The sequence below is a fragment of the Rhineura floridana genome, chromosome 17, assembly GCF_030035675.1.
Source record: "Rhineura floridana isolate rRhiFlo1 chromosome 17, rRhiFlo1.hap2, whole genome shotgun sequence".
Classification (NCBI taxonomy): Eukaryota; Metazoa; Chordata; class Lepidosauria; order Squamata; family Rhineuridae; genus Rhineura; species Rhineura floridana.
Genome location: NC_084496.1, coordinates 26,819,579 through 26,837,752, shown reverse-complemented (window position 1 = coordinate 26,837,752; position 18,174 = coordinate 26,819,579). Strand labels below are relative to the sequence as shown.

Sequence of the window (18,174 nt, the reverse complement as noted above, 5' to 3'; positions counted from 1 at the left end):
GCCTGATCCCTCAGGTTTCTTCTTATGGTCTTATATGATTGGTTGATTATTCTGCCTCCCTTCTTTTCATTTTAACCCTTAGTCCTCTGCATTAACCTGCTGCTTGCTTGCCTGTGAGTGCCCAGTGTTTTACACTCGGATGTTAGCTATCAACAGCTGATCAAGTTCTGAACAAGCAAGGTAGGATAGACATGCATTTCTGAATATATATAGAGAGAGGCTGAGATGAGCTCATGATGGAAAGGTCCATCAACAGCTATTCATTATGCTGGCCCAATGGAGCCTCCCTGTTCAGAGCCTCCCTACCTCCCAATACCAGTTAACAAGGGAGGGCGGTTGCCTTTACGCCCTGCTTGTGGTCTTCAAGTAGACATCTGGTTGGTTGCTGCGGCAAGCAGCTCTGGCCTGATTCAGCAGGACTCTTCCTAGAGTTCTTATGGACTCTGGCTTACTTTGGTTCTGAGTAAAGCTTCATAGAACTGCCCTGCACAGCTCATTACACGCATGGGGGATTACTTCTGAGTAAGTGTGCTTAGGATCAGGTTGCTCATCCCACCCTTTGTTTACTGGACCCCGACTTCTGAGTGGCAAGCATGCCCAGGATCAGGCCGTACATCCCATTTCACTCAGCGGGGCTTACTTCTGGATAAGCATGCTTAGGATCAGGGTTGTAGTCATCCAGGGTCTCAGGGGTCTTAGACCCTTTCTTTTTGGGGGAGCAGAGTCCCTCTGTCTCCAGCATCCTATGAGCCACTTGGCATGAAAGGAGAGTGAGTTCGTCACTGAGAAGAGTCTTCTAACATGCTTCCTTGTCCTTTCCTGCTGACTGGAGTCCATCAGAGTAAAAGGAGGTGAGTCAGCCAGTGAGAGGACTCTTTTAAGTAGCTAACATCCCCCCTTTCATGCTTATTGGCTTCTGGGGACTTCTGTTCTTGGGGGAGAAGACATGAAGAAGGATCTCATTCAACCAAGGAGCAAAAAAAGGGGGCATATGTGGCTGTGACTATAACGAAGGGATCCTGCACTTCTGAATTTGCCACTACACTGCTGCTTAGGATCAGGTCTCTCTCCCCACTGAGAACCCCTTAATGCATCGGATCCCCCTCCTCCGCGCATCCTGTTTCACTACGCTCAGGATCGGGCTGGACGTCCTACCGGACTCCACACAGCTTACTTCCGAGTAAGCATAGTTCGGATCCGGTCGCTCGCCCCTCCACTCAGAATCCCTTCCGAATCTGCAGGCACCGGATCGCGCCCCCAACTGCGCTAAGCGCAGCTCACTCCAGAGTCAGCGCGCACAGGATCGGGCCGGGCGCTTCCCGGATCAGTCCGGAGTGAAGGCGCGTCGGAGGGGGGGGGTCTCGCTGCAACTCGCCTTCTTCCCCAGCGGCGGGAGGCGAAGGCGGAGTCCCGCGCCGCTCGGCTCGGCTCGGCTCGCTGCTCCACGCCCTGTCAGCCCTCCGGGCGGCAGCCATTGGCTCTCCGCCTCCCCCCCCCCCCGTGCTCTTCTCTCTCCGCCTCCGCCTTCCCACAGATCCGGCGGTTGGAGTTTCTCCGGGTTTCCCGGTGGAGGAAGGCGCTTCGGAGTTAGAGCCGTCAGGCGCGATCGGGCTTTGTGGGGGGCTGGCTTTTTTGGGGGGGGGTGTTTTCCGCCTCCTCCAGGCCCCTCTGTTTTCCTTTTTCTGAAATATATATTTTTGGAGATGTTGCGCGTCTTTGCGCACGTCTGAAGCGCAGCGGCCGCCCTCTGCTCCACGGCTCCGAGGATCTGCGCTACTATCAGGGGAAGCCGCAGCTGGGGAGGATCTCCTTCTCCCCAGCCCCACCCGCTTACCAGCCTGGCACTTCGGGGAGAGGAGGCGATGTTGCTCTAGCCACGTGTACTTGGACGGAGGGTTTGGGGCTGGAGTGCCCCCTCTCTCTTTCCACCTCCTGCTATGTAGAAAAGTGGGCGAGGGGGGTGACCTGGGGGAGGCGTCATGATAGTTAAGGGGAAGGGGAAACCTTTCGACAGCGGCGAACTTCTGAAGATTCGTCAACTCTCCGTTTGCCGCCCCCTCCCGCGCTCCGATCAGCCCAGAGGCTTGGGTGAGAGGCGCTGAACCCCTTCCCCTACCGCGCTCTGTATTGCTCCATCATTAGCTCGCCTTTTTTTTTTAACCCTCCCGCCTCCAAGATGGCAGCTATCCAAGCCCTCCAGCAGTGGTGCAAGCAACAGTGCGAAGGGTACAGGGAGGTCAGCATCACCAACATGACCACCTCTTTCCGGGACGGGTTGGCTTTCTGTGCTATCCTCCATCGCCACAGGCCGGATCTCATGTGAGTGCTACTGTGGGAGAGCGAGCTGGAGAGGGTCTCCCCACCCCCACCCCCACCCCCTTTGGCATTAAGGACTTGGAGTGGGTGGGGGAGGCACCGCTGCAAAGCATTGTGGGGATGGGTGCCAGCTGGGATGGCTGACAAATTCCTGGAGGGTAGATCTATTGGAGGGGATCAGCCAGAATGGCTAAGTGAAACTTCCATTTTCAGGGGCAGTATGTACAGGGGTGCAGTTGTTCAGGGTCCTAGGGGGGTATTAGACCCCTTATGTTTTTGAGAGCAGGGTCCCTATGTCTTTAGTGCCCTTTCCTGCTGATTTGGAGCCAATCAGAGTGAAAGGAGGTGTGTCAGCCACTGAGCAGACTCTTCTCAGTAGCTAACACACTCCCTTTAATATGGCAACAGAGAAGGGAAAATCAGCAAAGGCAGTTCCTCACTTTATATTTGTACATCTGAGTACATTTGTCCATGTACGTGCACAGAAAATAGTAGATGTAGCTGAAAGGAGATTTGCACTGATCGTTGCAATGCATCATCACTAAGGGAAAGCACTCCATACAAAGGAAGATGCTGGAAGCTCATTTTACTGCATAATCTTAGAAGGCTGTATAATCTTAGAAGGGGTGTGGCTGTGTGGGGGCATAGCTGTGTGGGGGCGTGGTGTGACTATCATGAAGGGACCTTGCATGTATGAATTGGCCAAGACACACTACTGGGTGTCCCAGGTGCTTGGGAGAAACCACAAGAGAAAGCCCCTCTTGTGCTGGGGGAGGCAGCTCCTTGAGACAAGGGTCAGTGGCATCCTGTGGTCCAAAGATGTTTTTGTGCAGAATAAAATGTAGGGGGTTCTCTGAGCTGAAATGTGAAAGACACATTTCACCTTAGTAGTGATAATTCTTGTGGTTCTTATTCGAGGCATTTGCATTGTGCTTTAGATCAGCTTTCCCCAACCTGGTGCCTGCTAAATATTTTGGACTCCGATTCCCACCATCCCCTGACCGTTTGCCATGCTGGCTGGAGCTGATGGGAATTGGTGGCCAACAACATCTGGAGGGCAACTAGGCTGCGGAAGGCTGCTTTAAGACCTTCACATCCATTGTGCTGTAAATGGCTCAGCAGCGAGGTACTTGAAGGGGCAGGTACTTCCTTATTAATCTGCCTGTGCTCCAAAATCATATTTCGGTGTCCATCTATGTGCGCCTCTCCTGTTTGAAGCAAAGTGGGTGGCAGTTAGGGAGAGAGGGCTTCTTCCTCTCTGGTGCTGTGGTTATGGGATGCTGCATTGGGTTTTTTTAGGTGCCAAGTAAGAACCTTTGTATTCTCTCTGATTTTTAAAAGTTCTTACGTACTTTTAAAATGCATCTGGCTGCTCGTTCCTCTGCAGTTTTGTTTGTGGTTTTATATATTCGTATTTAAAAACAAAAACACACAACTTGAAAACTGCCCTTGAGTCAGTCTTGATGAAGGGAGGTATGAAAAGCATTTAAAATAATTTAATATCGACAATCCTCACAGCAACCCTGTGAGGTAGGGCCAGTATTTGTGTCGGCTGAAGCTGTGAGAGCAGCTTGCCAAACGCCCTCAAGGGAATTCATGACAGAGGTGAAATTTGAACAAGTTGTTTTAGCTTAAAAACAAATGTACACAGCCGTTATGGCTATTAGCCATTGATAGTGTGATCCTCCATGGATTTGTTTAATCTTAAATCTGTCCAAATTGGTGGCCCTCACTGCCTCTTGTGGGAGCAAATTCCATGGTTTAACTGCGCGCTGTGTGAATAAGTCCTTTCTTTTGTCTATCCTGAATCTTCCAAGGTTCAGCTTCATTGGATGTCCATGAGTTCTAGCGCTGAGGGAGATAAACTTTTCTCTATCTGTTTTCTCCACACCATGTGTAACTTTACACACAGCTATCATGTCACCTCTTACTTGCCTTTTCTCGAAACCAAAAGGCCCCAGATGTTGTGTGAATGCGTTTGCTGCCCTGGGCTCCTTCCAGAGGAAGGGCGGGATATAAATTCAAGAAATAATGCTGATACTTATAATGATAATCGTTGCAGTGTTGCAACCTTTCCTCACAGGGGCATCGCTCCATCCTCTTGATAATTTTGGTTGCTCTTTTCTGAGCCTTTCTCCAGCTCTGCAATATCCTTTTGGAGGTGCAGCAACGCAGTATTCCGGGTGTGGTCTCGTCATAGATTTGCCGAAAGGCTATAGACGATGTGGGCGATTTTATTTACATTTCCTTTCATAAGGGTCTCTGGGAGGTTAAGTATATGCTCTGCCTCTAAGCTATGGCCCTTCCGGGCTGAAGTGGTACAGTCCAAACCTGGGTCAGCTGCCTTTGCAGGGACTAAGCTGAAGACTTGGTAGCGATGAAGGAAGAGTAGAGGGCTGGATAAAAGCCATGCTGTGTGCTAACATCAGCCCCTCAGCTGTTCCTTTCCCCACTTCCTGCCCGTTCCTTCATCGGGATCAGTCGCATGGCAGGAAGAGAGACAAGGAAGGGCGCATTATTATGCCTTGGTGACTTAGGCTGTTGTACATAACCTCTGAGTTCCCTCGGCATGTGGCTTTGTGGCTGCAACAGGCATAACGTCATTGGGTGGGCGAAGATTGGCTGTGAGCAACTCCTGTGTCTGGCCCTCATCTGCGGGATGGGGGTGATTTAGTGGACCCCTTACAGGCCTGTGGAAAGTCTCACCATTTTTAAACTCCTAAGTGAATACAGCTTTGGGGTTTTTTTTGCCCCTGCAATGAATCTATTTGGAGGGGGAAGGATTGCATTTTGTTACTTATTATTTGGATTTCTAGCCTGTCTTCTTGTGGTTTTTTTTGGTCAGCAACTGCCAATTTGAATGGATTTCGAAGTTTGGTTGACTGCCTGCAACCCGAGTGTGCTCTCTGTATCTAGGACAAACGGGGGTGATACTCATAATGTTGGGGTGACTGCGTGCAATCCGAGAGTGTTGTGTGCATCCAGGGTGAAACAGGAGTGGTGAACTTGCTCAAGTAGGAGTGGTGCTGAGCTCTCTTGCAGCAAGCCCACTCTGGGCGGGAATTACCTGCACTACAGAGTTTCCTGTCAGGGCCTTGACAGTGCAGCTGATTTCACCAGGGTCTGCTGTCACTGCCAATGAGCTGATTGGTTCTGACAGCAAGCCTCGCTTGCCAAGGATCAATCCAGAGCACACTTGAAGTCTTCCGATTGCTGCTTTGCAGCCATATCTCTACCTGCCCCACACCTAGTGTCTCGTGTGACATCAGGTGTGAGGCAGGTGGGCATGATTTGGGGAAAACGGCCTTGCAGACCGAACTGGGACCTGTGCCAGGCCTGATTTAGCCTGCAGGCCCCTCCTGCTTTAAGTTAACGAAGGCGTGTTTGGGAAGGAGATGCTCTCTTTGCTACTGTGGAAAAGCATTGCAGTTGGAGATCTCATAAATCCTGTCGATGTGTGGAAGATGCACGTATGAAGGATGGATTCTGCCTCTGAATTCCTAGTATGCACACCAGGGTTGGCAGTCTAGGATGGAACTGGCGATAGCGACTCATCTGGTACACAACAACAACCTAATTTATATCCCACCCTTCCTCTTGAAGAAACCCAAAGTGGCAAGAAGTTGAGTTTATTCCGAGATCAGCAGTAAATCCCATCCATTGGAGGCTGCAATCCCGTTCATGCTGAAGCCTCAGTTAACACAATGGGCACAATGTGTGGTCTTCTCCTTAGGGGTAGGGCTGTAGCTCAGTGGCAGAGCATCGCTTTGCATGCAGAAGGCCCCAGGTTCAATCCCCAAAGGCATCTCCAGGTAGGGCTGGGAGAGACCCCTGCCTGAAACCCTGGAGAGCCCCTGCCAGTCAGTGTCGACAGTACTGAGCTAGATGGAGCAATTATCTGACTCGGTATAAGGTAGTTTCCTATGTTCATGCTGGATCTGCAGCTTATAGGTCCATGTCCTAAAGTCCAGGTTGAAAGTCCAGGTGACTGTAACTGGAGCTGCTGTTGTCAGCTGCCCTTCTGGGCTGCTTTGCCCCCCCGCCAATGTATTTATTTATTAAATTTATATCCTGCCCTTCCTCCCAGAAGGAGCCCAGATGATTAAAAAAAAAAAAACCCAAACCCTCTTGTCATCTCCTGGTCGTTGAATTTGTTACCTTTTCCTGCTGCTGCAGCTAATTACTATAATAATAATAATAATTAATGACTGTATAAGCTGCCTTTCTACAAAAGTACACAAGGTGGCTTACATAAAACGTACACGGTGCAAAATAAGGAAATAATGCAACCGGAAAGCAAACCAAACAAGCAGCAGGTGGAAAAGCAGAGGCGCCCCCAACGAACTTTTGGGAGCCTCAGGGCTGCATTCTCCTCTGCCTCAAAATACCAGCCTTGATCTCTCCCTCTCTCTTTCTCTTTCTCTCTTTACTCCTTTTCTCCTCTTAGGTGCCTCTTCCTGCTCAGTGCCCAAAAGGCGTGGCCCGCTGGCCCCTCCCAGCTCCCTCTGGCGTTTCCTTGAACTTGCCTCCCAGCCTGTCCTCTCTACAGCCGGGGAACCTTTCTTGCAAACTGTCCTGGCAGAAAGAATTTTGACTGTCCGGTTGCATTTCCTTCTTCATCATTTGCAAGGAAGGTTTATTACTGCCCCTGGCAGACCTGCCGGGTGGAAGTCGGAGGGAATTTTACACACTGCAGGTTCTCCCTTCCCTGCAGTGCTGTGGTGGGACAAGCTATGCTTGCAAATGTGTCCTCCTGTTACACAGCTACCCAAAGGTGGAGGAGACGTGTGACCTTGATTGCAGACAATTCCTTCCTCTCCGAAGAAATTGCCTGGTTTTTCTCAAGCATGTTTGCATAACAGACAGAAATCAGCAGCTCAAGCATTTCCCAGTATGTTGATGCTACAAACTTGCCACAAACAAATGAGATCACTGACTCAGGATCAGAACTGGGCCCCTTGTCCTTCCTTTCCCCAAGTTTGGATGCAAAGATAGACAGGATCCTTCCAGAGGGAAAGAGCTGAGTTGGACAGGAACTGTTGCCAGCCTCCCTTAAGTTGTCTTGTTTCCACAGACAGGAGAGGATATCCTATCGTTCCAGGGGGTCAGTTCAAAGAAATGGAGAGCGACGTTTATGGCATTCAGCAATGTTCAGACACCCAAGTTAAATGAGCCCAGAAATCCAGCTTGCATTTCCAGAGCATAGTCTCCCATTATGAACCCACCCAGACCCTTAGATCGTCCTCTGAGGCCCTTCTCCAGATCCCCCCTCTGAAGGAGGCTCAAGGAGGGGTGACAAGGGAGAGGGCCTTTTTAGTTGTGGCTTCCCATCTGTGGAATATGCTCCCCAGTGAGGTCTGCCTGGTGCCTTTGACATTTTTTCGGCGCCAGGTAAAGACGTATCTTTCCTCCCAGGCATTTGATAGCTTGACATGTTTTGTTTTAATATGCTGCCAAACCTTCCTGTGGCTGCGTGAGGGTGCTATTGCTTTGTTGCTCTCTATTGTTATGTTTTTATAGTGTGTTTTGTTTGTTTTTGATTTAACGTTGTGTAAGTCCCTTGGAGACCTTTGCATATCAAGCAACTATTACATCTAAATAGTAACAGAAATAATACTAGGCCGAGTAATGCTGGCTCTGACCTGACCTGCTATTATGATCTTGTTTAGTGCTTGTATATCCCATCTTTCCACCAAGGACTGCATGGATTTCCCCCCTCCTCTGTTTTATCCTCACAACAACCCTGTGAGGTAGGTTAGGTTGTGAGATAGTGACTGGCCCAAAGTCATGGCTTAGTGGGATTTTGAACCTGGGTCTCCCTGGTCCAATCCTGTAACCATAGCTCAGTGGCAGAGCAGCTGCGTTGCATGCAGAAGGCCCCAGGTTCAATCCCCGGCATCTCCAGGTAGGGCTAGGAGAGAATCCTGTCTGAAATCCTGGAGTGCAGCTGCCAGTCAGTGTAGACACTACTGAGCTAGAAGAACCAGTGGTCTGACTCCATGTAAGACAGCTTCCTCTGTTCCTAACCACTACACCACACTTTTGGTCAAACAGTTATACTGTTCTAGGCAATGTAGAGGCTCCTTATCCATTTGAGATGTTCTTTGTCTCTCCTGTTCTTGAAGAGGACTGCTCAGATGACCCATTTAAAAGTTCTCTTTCCCCCATCACCACCCTGAAATTGGGGTGCCTCAGCCACCCGTGCACTAAGTTTCAAGCTTCTGGCTCAAAGGGTTGCCAAATGACCTGCTGAATCTTTCCTGCTTTGCTCCTGTGCCTTTCAGAGAGCAGCTTGACTTGTTGTAGTCAGCAGGCAAAACTTCCTGGAGCACGGAGATCCACATTATCATTTGCTAAATGTGTTCAGCACAAGCTGCTGCTGAAGACACAGGTGCAAAGGCCAGTAAAAAAGTTGGCAACCCTATTTGGCTGTTTCTCGAAGGGAGGAAAACTCATATTTCCAGAACCTTGACAGTTTCTCTTGCTTGCAATCACACAACTCCAATATAGGCTCCATCTGGGCTATGCATTTAAAGCATTATCATGCCACTTTAGGCAGTCATGGGTTCTGCCAAAGAATTCTGGGAACTGTAGTTTCTAGTTTGTAGACCCCTATTCCCCTCACAGAGATATGATTCCCAGAGTTCTCTGGAAAGAGGGATTGATTGCTATACCACCCTGAGAACTGCAGCTCTGTGAGGGGAATAGGGGGTCTCCTAACAACTCTCAGCACCCTTCGCAAACTACACTTCCCAGGATCATTTGCTGGAAGTCATGACTGTTTAAAGTGGTCTGGCACTGCTTCAAATGTTTAGTGCAGATGAGGTCCTAGAGACCCACTGAATTGAAAGATGGCTAAGAAATGGGTTGCCACCTCTCTTCTCCCCTTCCGTTCAGCTTCTGTGTCCTTAACTGTGGTTGGGCACCCAGCAAAACGCTAGAGGAATTTTCTCCCACACTTAATCTCTTTGCTGCAAAAATGCTTTGTGTGCTTAACTTTGTATACATGTGATGGTTAATGTTAAAAGGCAGGACCCACAATCAAGGTGGAGACGCTTAGAAATGAGACGAAGCGAGGACACAGCCTCTAAACAATGGCAGGGTTATTATTTTAATCCTCTGGTGGGGATCGTTTTCTTTCAAGTCTTGTGCCGGAGTAGTAAAGAACAAAGGTCAACTTGTGTTTTGCCTCTTGTCTCTGCGTTGCCCAACGGGGCTGTCTGGGAAGCAAACATGTTCTCAGCTGCTCTTTGATGACTCCTCAACACTGAGTCATACTTCCTTAAAACCTCCGTGGAAAATGCCTGTTAGCTCATCGTGTCCAGTTCTTTCCAGTACAGCATCCCCCCACATGAATGGTTGGCTGCCTTGTACAGGGTGGGATTAAGAGACTAGTGGTGACCATCCACCAGCCCTCTCCAACGTGGTACCCTCCATCTGGAGGGCACCGTTTATTCTCCAGGTGGCTGTTCTAGCTTTATCACTGTGCCTCCCGGGTGTGTAAACAGCAACAGGCTTGTGACTATGGAAGGCAGACTGTTGGACTCTTGGCAAAACGGCATTTCCTCCAAATGTTGGATAGTTATTTTTTTATTTATTTACTAGATTTATATCCCGCCTTTCCTCCCAGTAGGAACCCAGGGCGGCAAACAAAAGCACTAAAAGCGCTCTAAAACACCATAAAAAGAGACTTTAAAATATACTTGCAGTTTGCTTTCTTTTCTGGATTGCAATTCGGGTAGTGGTGCAGACATTTTGGCCCTCCGGATGCGGCTGAACACCAGCTCCCATCAGTGCAGGGCCACTAGTACCTCCACCCCTGAACTAGAGACCACACTTGCCCTCAAAAAAGAATGCGCACTGCACTGGCTCCCACAGGGCTGAGGTTACATGAGTCCTAAGTCAGACTTGCTGTGGTTGCTTTGGGTCCATCTGAGACGGATCTGATGTTTTGACCGCAGTCGTTTCTGTGCCAGTGGAATTGCTTCCACGGAGTTGAGGACCACACACATCCAACAGAGAAGGGGTGGGACACTGCTGATCCGTGGGCTGATCTTGGACCACCAGGCCATTTTCCCCAAGCCATGCCCACCTGTTCATCAGCTGACATCACTAGGTGATGTCAGCTGAGGGGCTGGGTTCAGACATGCTTGGTGCTGCTTCACAAGTGCATCTCCCACAGGAAACGTGCTGGCACATCAAGCGCCTATAGCCAGCAGGATTGCACTTTCCACTCGCCAGCTGAATAAGAGAAAGTAACTTGGAAAGGGCCCTCAGAGATTATACAATTCCTGCAAGATGTTGTTGTTGTTGTTATGTGCCTTCAAGTCGACTACGACTTATGGCAACCCTATGAATCAGCAATCTCCAACAGCATCTGTCGTGAACCACCCTGTTCAGATCTTGTAAGTTCACGTCTGTGGCCGTTGTTTACTGCTGTTTTCATCCGATCCTTGGAAAGACTTGACAATTGTGGAGATATGTTGCCATGATTTTATTTATTTATTTATTGCATTTGTATAACGCCCCATAGCTGAAGCTCTCTGGGCGGTTTACAACAATTTAAAACATGAAAAACAAAATATACAACTTTAAAAACACATTTTAAAAAAGCAATTTAAAAAACACATGCTAAAATGATGAATGAATAAGAATGTAAGGACGTCGGAAAAGCCTTGCTGGCCTATCTAGTCCAGCCTCTTGCTCCCAAGGTGGCTTATCCGATGTTGAAGGGAAACCCACAGGTAGGACCTGTGTGCAACAGCAGTCTCTCCACCTGTGATTCCTTGCTATTGGTATTGAGGTATACTGCCTCTGGCAATGGAGGTAGAACATAGTCATCCTGGCTAGTAGCCACTGATTGAATGTGTGTGCACCTAGTTTGCCATTAGGTACTATATATTTCAAAGAGAGCAGGGCTGAACCTTTGGAATCTCAAACGTTTGGTCTGAAGTTGGACGGGCATGGTGAAAGAGGGGGGTGACACTTCTTCTGCATTTTAGGAGAGGAGTGTTGGTGGCTTTGATGTCAGTGGGGCAGTGGAATCTGCTCCAGGTTTTAGTCTGAATTTTCAAGGAACTGTCCAAGGTACTGAAACACACTGGACAGCTCCTTGAAAATTCAGACTTATACCTGGAGTGAATTCCACTGCCCCACTGACATGGAGCCACTAGGCGCCACTGAAAGGCTGGTATTCTCCTCTCCGGGATGCCTTCACAGTGGCAAGACATCTTGCTTATGGTTGTGGGAGGACTTTGAGGACTCCTGTGCAATCTGACCTGATCAGTGCCTGCCAGGCTAATACGCAGATCAGAATGGAGTTATTTTTTGGATTTTGCACATCTCTGAATGTTTTAATACTGTTTTTGGCTCAACAGATGTATCAAAATGCCTTTTAAAGAACCTGTTTTGAGAATACACACATTCAGAAATATGTATTAAAATGCACATGTTTGGATGGATTTTTTTTTAAAAAAATAGATTAGTGCAGAAACAGTACAGAATGGTCTGGTGAGTGAGCACGGTGCAAAAGTGACATGATCTGGAAGTGAACTGATCTATCTGTCCCTAGTTGTGACATAATGTCAATCCTACTGGGGGACGGGCATGATGGAGGAGCTCCTCCCTCAACTCATATCTGCAGCCATTCCATTGGCCTATAAGAGAGAAGGAAAGAGATGGGATTGCAGGGCCTCTCTGTCAGTTCTGCTGAAAGACCAGCAACTTTTGACACCTCTTTTCCCTATGTTTCCATTCCACTTGGTTGTTATCATTTTTTTGAACTCAGAACTAGGGTCTGAATTTGCTATTTCCCCTCCTCCCTCCCAAACATTTTTCCTTTTGTGTCGTGTCTTACAGATTTGTAAGCCTGGCATTTGCAAGCCACTCTGGGTTCCTTTTTGCTCTGAAGACCAGGACACTGAATAACAACACCACCACTAATAAATAATATTAAATAATAATTTTAGAGATAGCCAGTGGCAGCAGCGAGGACTCAGAGAAGCTTGAAATTTGCTCCCGCTCCCTCACAGAACCTGCAGTGTCCCCCACACCCTCGTTCAGAGCCTCCAAATGGGAAGGTCATTTTCCCTTGGCCCCAAGTTTCAACAGATACCTGGTTTTGTGTGTACGTGTCTTCTGAAGGGAAGGATTCTTGTCCAATAGCATGATTGGCTATGAGGTGGGAGGGGGTCTCCTTTCTTAGGAAAAAGTTGTGGGGCTTGCGTTAGAACTTACTTTCCCATTTGCAGGAGTTGGGGGGGTTCAGGAAGGCAAGCAAGCATGTGGGGAGCGGGGAGATTCAGCTGCCCAGTCTGGCTCATTTGGCTAAAACCTTCCTTCTGTCTGACCTTCTGTTTCAGAGACTTCAATTCTCTTAGCAAAGAAAACGTCTTTGAAAACAACCAATTGGTAAGATTTTCCAGTTCTGCTTCCTGCTGTGACGTCCTCCTAGCCCGGCTTGCTATGGCCTCAGGGTGTCTCCTGCCCCTCCCCTCCACCCTGCACACCTTGGCACCGGATAGATTAGATCAAAGCGAAAGGACTGAATTTAAACAGCCTACCTACCTACGTCACCCTTTTTCCATATTCTGTCTGCAGCTGGCAGCCCTGGGGTTGGTTTGAACGATCCTCTAGCTGTGCCTGTTTAATTGACACGATCGTCTGTTTTGTCACTTTGTACACACTGCCTGGCAACGTGCCCTGAACTACACCAAAGATGGCTATTCACCTGCCCTGTTACCGGGGTGGGGTGGCTGGTGGGAGTCGGGATCCAGACTTCTTCTTTTTTGAGATGTAAGGACACGTTCAATATTAACCCACCGTTCAGTACAAAAAGTACCCTTTTCTGTCCCAGGCTGAGCTCTGAAAAACTGGGTCTGCAAGATTTCCGGAGTGGTCACATGGAACAGAGGAAAAGCTGGCCACTAGGGGTGTCTATGGGCCAGTGTATATGTAATCACTAACACTCATGCACACCCACATTCCTGGGACAGTTTTGCAACTTTATGTGGGCAGGGGGAGAGTGAAGGACTGAAGGATAAGCATATACACATGGTTTGGGGAAAATGTGTCACTGTAATGCAAGTGGGGAGGGCTGGTCTCACAACAGGGGGGAGGATTTTTCTCTGACTTCTTTATTTGTTACCTATGCAACCCTTTCTCTGAGCTCCTTGGAGAATCATAGCTCATTCTCCTTCCCATGTTATTCTCACAACAATCCTTTAAGGTAGGTTAGGCATAGGCTTACACAGTGGGCTGCACAGCTGAGTGGGGGATTTGAACCTGGGTTACCCTGGTCCAAGTCTGACCCCATAGCTCCCCCCACACCACACTGGCCCATTTGCACTCTCTCTTTCTTTACTCAAAGTCTGTATTCCTTTTTGGAAACTGGATCTTGCCTCTTTTGTTCCATTGTGTTACATGAATTTTGAATTTCTGGATGTTTGACTACTTTGGGGGTGGTATTGGAGGGAGTTGTTGTGTTCAGCAGATGTTTCCAACAAGGGATGGCGTTCAGACCACCCATCCAGCTCTGTGCTGGCTCCAGAAATCCAAGTGTGGGATGAATGAATGCTTGCAGAATGGAATGTGCCGTCCTTCCTTTGTGAAAAAGATGGGCTGCAGATTGTGCTGCTTTTCCGGGGAGGGATTCCTTGGTCTTGGCCCAGAGTTGCTCCACTGCTGCTTGGAGTGAACCTCAGAGGTCAAATTCTCTGCCTGCCCCTCTCAAGAAATATTTTAATGAGGACTAGCTGAATTGGCCCCTCCATTGAGCACAGGGGGGTTGCTGCCAAGAAGCTACCCTGACATATCTGCCTCTGGGTTTGGCTTGCATCAGATGCCCGAGCCCCAAAATTCCCAGCCTCAGTGCTGCATTCCCTTGTGGGAAACCTTCTGGGGGCCGCATGCCAGTGCTTGGTGGGGCCAGAGAAAAAATAGGCGGAAAGTCCCTTGCCTCTATCCTGACAAGCAAAAGGCATTGTCACATTTCACTGATGCATTCCAGCCGGTTGAACACCCTCGAGGAGCAGGACCAGTGAGGGGCATAGCCTGGGGAGAGTCTCAAGGGCCAGACAGAGAAACTTGGAGGGCCGCATTGGCCGCTGGGTGTGAGGTTTCCCACTTCTGCTTTAATTAGCCTGACTTAGCTTGAAATACATAAATAATGTCCTTGCTGGTTCAGGGAGTGTTTCCTTCGCCACTGAATAAATATGTGTTGTGTGACGATGGTTTTTGTTTGGTCTGTCCTGAGTCTACTGCACATCAATTTTTATTGGCCAGATTGTGAGCCAAGAAAATCCTCTTTTCGCCTTCTCACTCTGCCTCATGATAGGGCCGGCCTGTGTAGCTTTGCTGTGTACTCAGTGGCAGAGTTCACCTGTCACTGTAAACCATGGTTGCTGGCTTTGTGTTACATCCAAACTGGGGCATCATGGTTTGTTTGGATCAAAAAGAACCATGATCCCTGCTCCCGTTCAGATGCAACTCAAAGCTAGGGATTGTGGTTTGTTGGTTGTGGTGTGGCGGAAACAAAGCGGGAGCAATCTCATTCGCTGCAAACCACTAACTATGGTTTATTGGGGCATGTAACCTGGGCCAGTGACTCTCTTCATTGACTTCTGGTGCCCTCCAACTGTTGTTGAACTCCAACTCCCATCATCCCCAGCCAACATCTGGAGAGCATCACGTTGGGGAGGGCTGGCCTACTGCAATGTAATTCTTATGGACATTGTGGATGCCTCTTATCCAGTCCCACCCAATCCCGTTGAACCACATTTTATTCTTTTCAGCTTTTGTCGAAGGGTGGAAGTCGCCACACTGCTTCCAGCTCCCTATATTTTTATTTTATTGTTTAAAGCTTTCTGACAGGGGCTAGGAAGCTGTTCTGATCTGTGACTTGCCTTAAAAAGCCTTAAAAAGTAAAGGAAATCTAATTGTTCTCTGAGAAAAAGCAAAAACAAGAGAGAGGGAGGGTGGGAGGGAGAGGAAAATCCCAGAATGGGCCAAGTATTTACGAGTTGGGAGAAAAAATGCCACTGGGAAACTTACGCATATTTTAAGATCTCCCTCTTTGGTTGCATAAAACTGCAATGCGTTCAAGATGCACTTAACGCAAAGACCCCAGCCAGAGACTCTGGAGGGCCGCTGCCAATCAGAATAGACAGCACTGGGCAGACGGGCCAATACTCTTTGGCTTAGTGATGGTGTTATTGTTGCTGCTGCTAATTATTTAAAGCATTTTTACCCATCTCTTTCATCCCAGAGCAATTTGCAAACATTGATAGGGAGACAGTCCCTGCTCTCAGGCGTACAACCTTAAACGATAAGATTCACAAGGAAAAAGAGATGGGAAGGAGGAGGAAAAAAGCAAGCTCTGGCACAAGATCTTTTGTGAAGTGTGTGTTTTTAAAAGATTTGTAAGGGCAACCTCCCTGATGAGCCGGCTGCCATACAATATTCAAATACAAAACCCAGACAATAGCAGAAACTTAATTACAAAAAACAGTCCCAAAACACAAACCAGCCACACCACCAGCCATAATAAGCAACTTACTCAAATGAGCATAATGGCATTTTGAAACCAGCAAAGCCAGTTAAAACCTCAAAGCAGCCTTCCCCAAGGCGATTGGCCCTGACGATTGGCCACGCTGGCTGGGGCTGATGGGAGTTGTTGTCCAACAGCATCTGGAAGGCACTGAGCTGGGAGAGGCTGTCCTATAGGCTCACAGCATTTTTTATGGGAAGGCCATTGGAAATACAAGCGCCTTTTGAAGCTGCCTTAAAGGCTTGCAAAGATGCCAATGGCCTGTAGCTCAATAGAACAGTGTCAGCCTTGTATGCAAAAGACCATTGGTTCAATGCCTGGTGTCCCCAGTGAAAAGAATTTCAGGCAGGACTGGAAGAGACCCCTGCCTGAGACTCTGGATTGGAAGAGACCCCTACCTGAGGCCTTGGATTGCCCCTTGAAGTTTTGGGAGTGTTTCTGCCACTCTTGAGTAGAGACTTGTTTCAGATAGGGTAACAAACCATAGATTGGTTTTGGTTTGGCTTTACATCTCTGGCATCTCATTGGTTTGCTCAAAACAACAACAAGAAACAGGTTGCCTTGTCTCCTCCATTCACATCCCGCAGGCTTTCCAAGTGGCAGAGACGGAACTGGGGATCCCTGCCTTGCTGGACGCTGAAGATATGGTCGCTCTCAAAGTGCCAGACAGACTGAGCGTCCTCACCTATGTTTCCCAGTACTACAACTATTTTCATGGCCGATCACCAAGTAAGTAAGCCTCCCTAACCCCCACCCTCCTGCTGAGCTTTTGGCTGAAAAGCGATTCTTCCCCTTAAAAAGGTTTCAAAAACTAAATGGGAGGGACATCGTTCAGTGGTTGTGTTAATCATGGCAGCTAGGAATGGAGCCTCCATGTTTAGAGACAGCATACCTCTGATTACCAGACGCTGGGAAGAAACAGGAGAGGCAAACCATTTTCTTCATGGTCTAGTGATGTCTGTGAAGCTTGTGAGCAGTGCCGGATTTAGACTTGGTGAGGCCCTAAGCTATATAAAGCTTGGAGGCCCTTTGTTAAAAAATTACACCAGAGATATATATATATATATATATTCAGTACACATAAAGTTTTAAAAGCCCCCCAAAAAATTTCTGAATTTTTTTGAGGCCCCTGCGGATTGTGAGGCCCTAAGCTGTAGCTTGTTTAACTTATGCCTAAATCTGGCACTGCTTGTGAGCTTCCTGGAGGCATCCAGCTGCCCACTGTTGGAGGCATAATATTGGATGGATGGTCTGATCCAGGAAGGCTGTTTTTATAGTCAGGAAAAGTGGAAGTAATCCACACAGTTCAGTGGATCAGGATTCTCTTGTGGATTCAGATGCCGCGACCAGTGCATGCCATGTTTGAATGCATGTGAGCATAGGGGAGAATGCATATCTTTACAGGGCCATCCATCCATCCGGGCTTGGGGTACAGAAACAAGTAATTAAGACCCCACTTTTTCCAACCAAAAGATCTGAATTCTGCCACTGGAGTCAATGGTTGGACAACTCCTTTTATCGAAATCTATTTAGCGTTCATGCTGCATTTTGCTGCGTGATCATCGCTGGAACAGTCGATGGTTGCTTGTTGCCGTTCAATAGATCAGTAAAGAAATGACAGTTGTTTACCACTGAAAAATGCCACCGATCCCCTTTTGGCTTCATAGATATCACTAGTTTCAAGCTTATCTTCACAGCCAGAAGGGCTAGAAACTTGGAAACTGAGAGTGCCGAGTTCAGCACCAGACACCACATTCCACCTCTGCACCACAGGAATAAGGTCCTGCATGTAATATTTCTGTCAGGTGTGCAGAACTTGTGGCCCTCCACATGTTGCCAGACTCCAGCTCTCAGCATCCCTAACCATTGGCTATGCTGGCTGGGGGTGATGGGAGTTGGAGTCCAGTGGCATCTGGAGGGGGAGTGCATCTCCACCCCCAAATTATAATAAAAAACAGGAAATAGTAAAACAAAGCCAAGAAGAAGAAGAAGATCACTTCCTACTAAATTGAAAAGAGCAGTATTTGGGCTCAGTGATCAATACGAAAAGTTGGATATATATTTCAAATGCTCTTCAAAGTTGGGGTCACTTGTTTAGCATTTGAGTTCCCTTTGGGAACGCGGGGGAGGAGAATCTCTGTCCTTGCTTTTAAAAGGCTCCTCCAAACTGCCAAAAGTCTAGCCTAGCAAAACTCTCTCCCTGCCCTGACTCTTTGCATTCTTTGTTCTTGAAAAGTCTGTCTTTGGACACTGAAACAAAGACTAATGACCCAGCCTTTCCTCCAAGCTTCGGGCGCTCTGCCAGACGGGTC

General features: G+C 48.2%; 1 protein-coding gene across 3 annotated transcripts in view; it reads left to right on the top strand.

Moving 5' to 3' along the window:
• Positions 1-1,551: 1,551 nt before the first annotated feature.
• The window catches only part of MICALL2 (MICAL like 2), a 38,037-nt gene continuing 21,414 nt past the window's right edge, over positions 1,552-18,174 (top strand). For all 3 annotated transcript variants that reach the window (XM_061599885.1, XM_061599884.1, XM_061599886.1), the window contains exons 1-3: positions 1,552-2,319; positions 12,678-12,726; positions 16,450-16,591. In XM_061599885.1, coding sequence (XP_061455869.1) covers positions 2,177-2,319; positions 12,678-12,726; positions 16,450-16,591 — 334 coding nt within the window. In that variant the 5' untranslated portion in view covers positions 1,552-2,176. The remainder of the gene's footprint in view (positions 2,320-12,677; positions 12,727-16,449; positions 16,592-18,174) is intronic.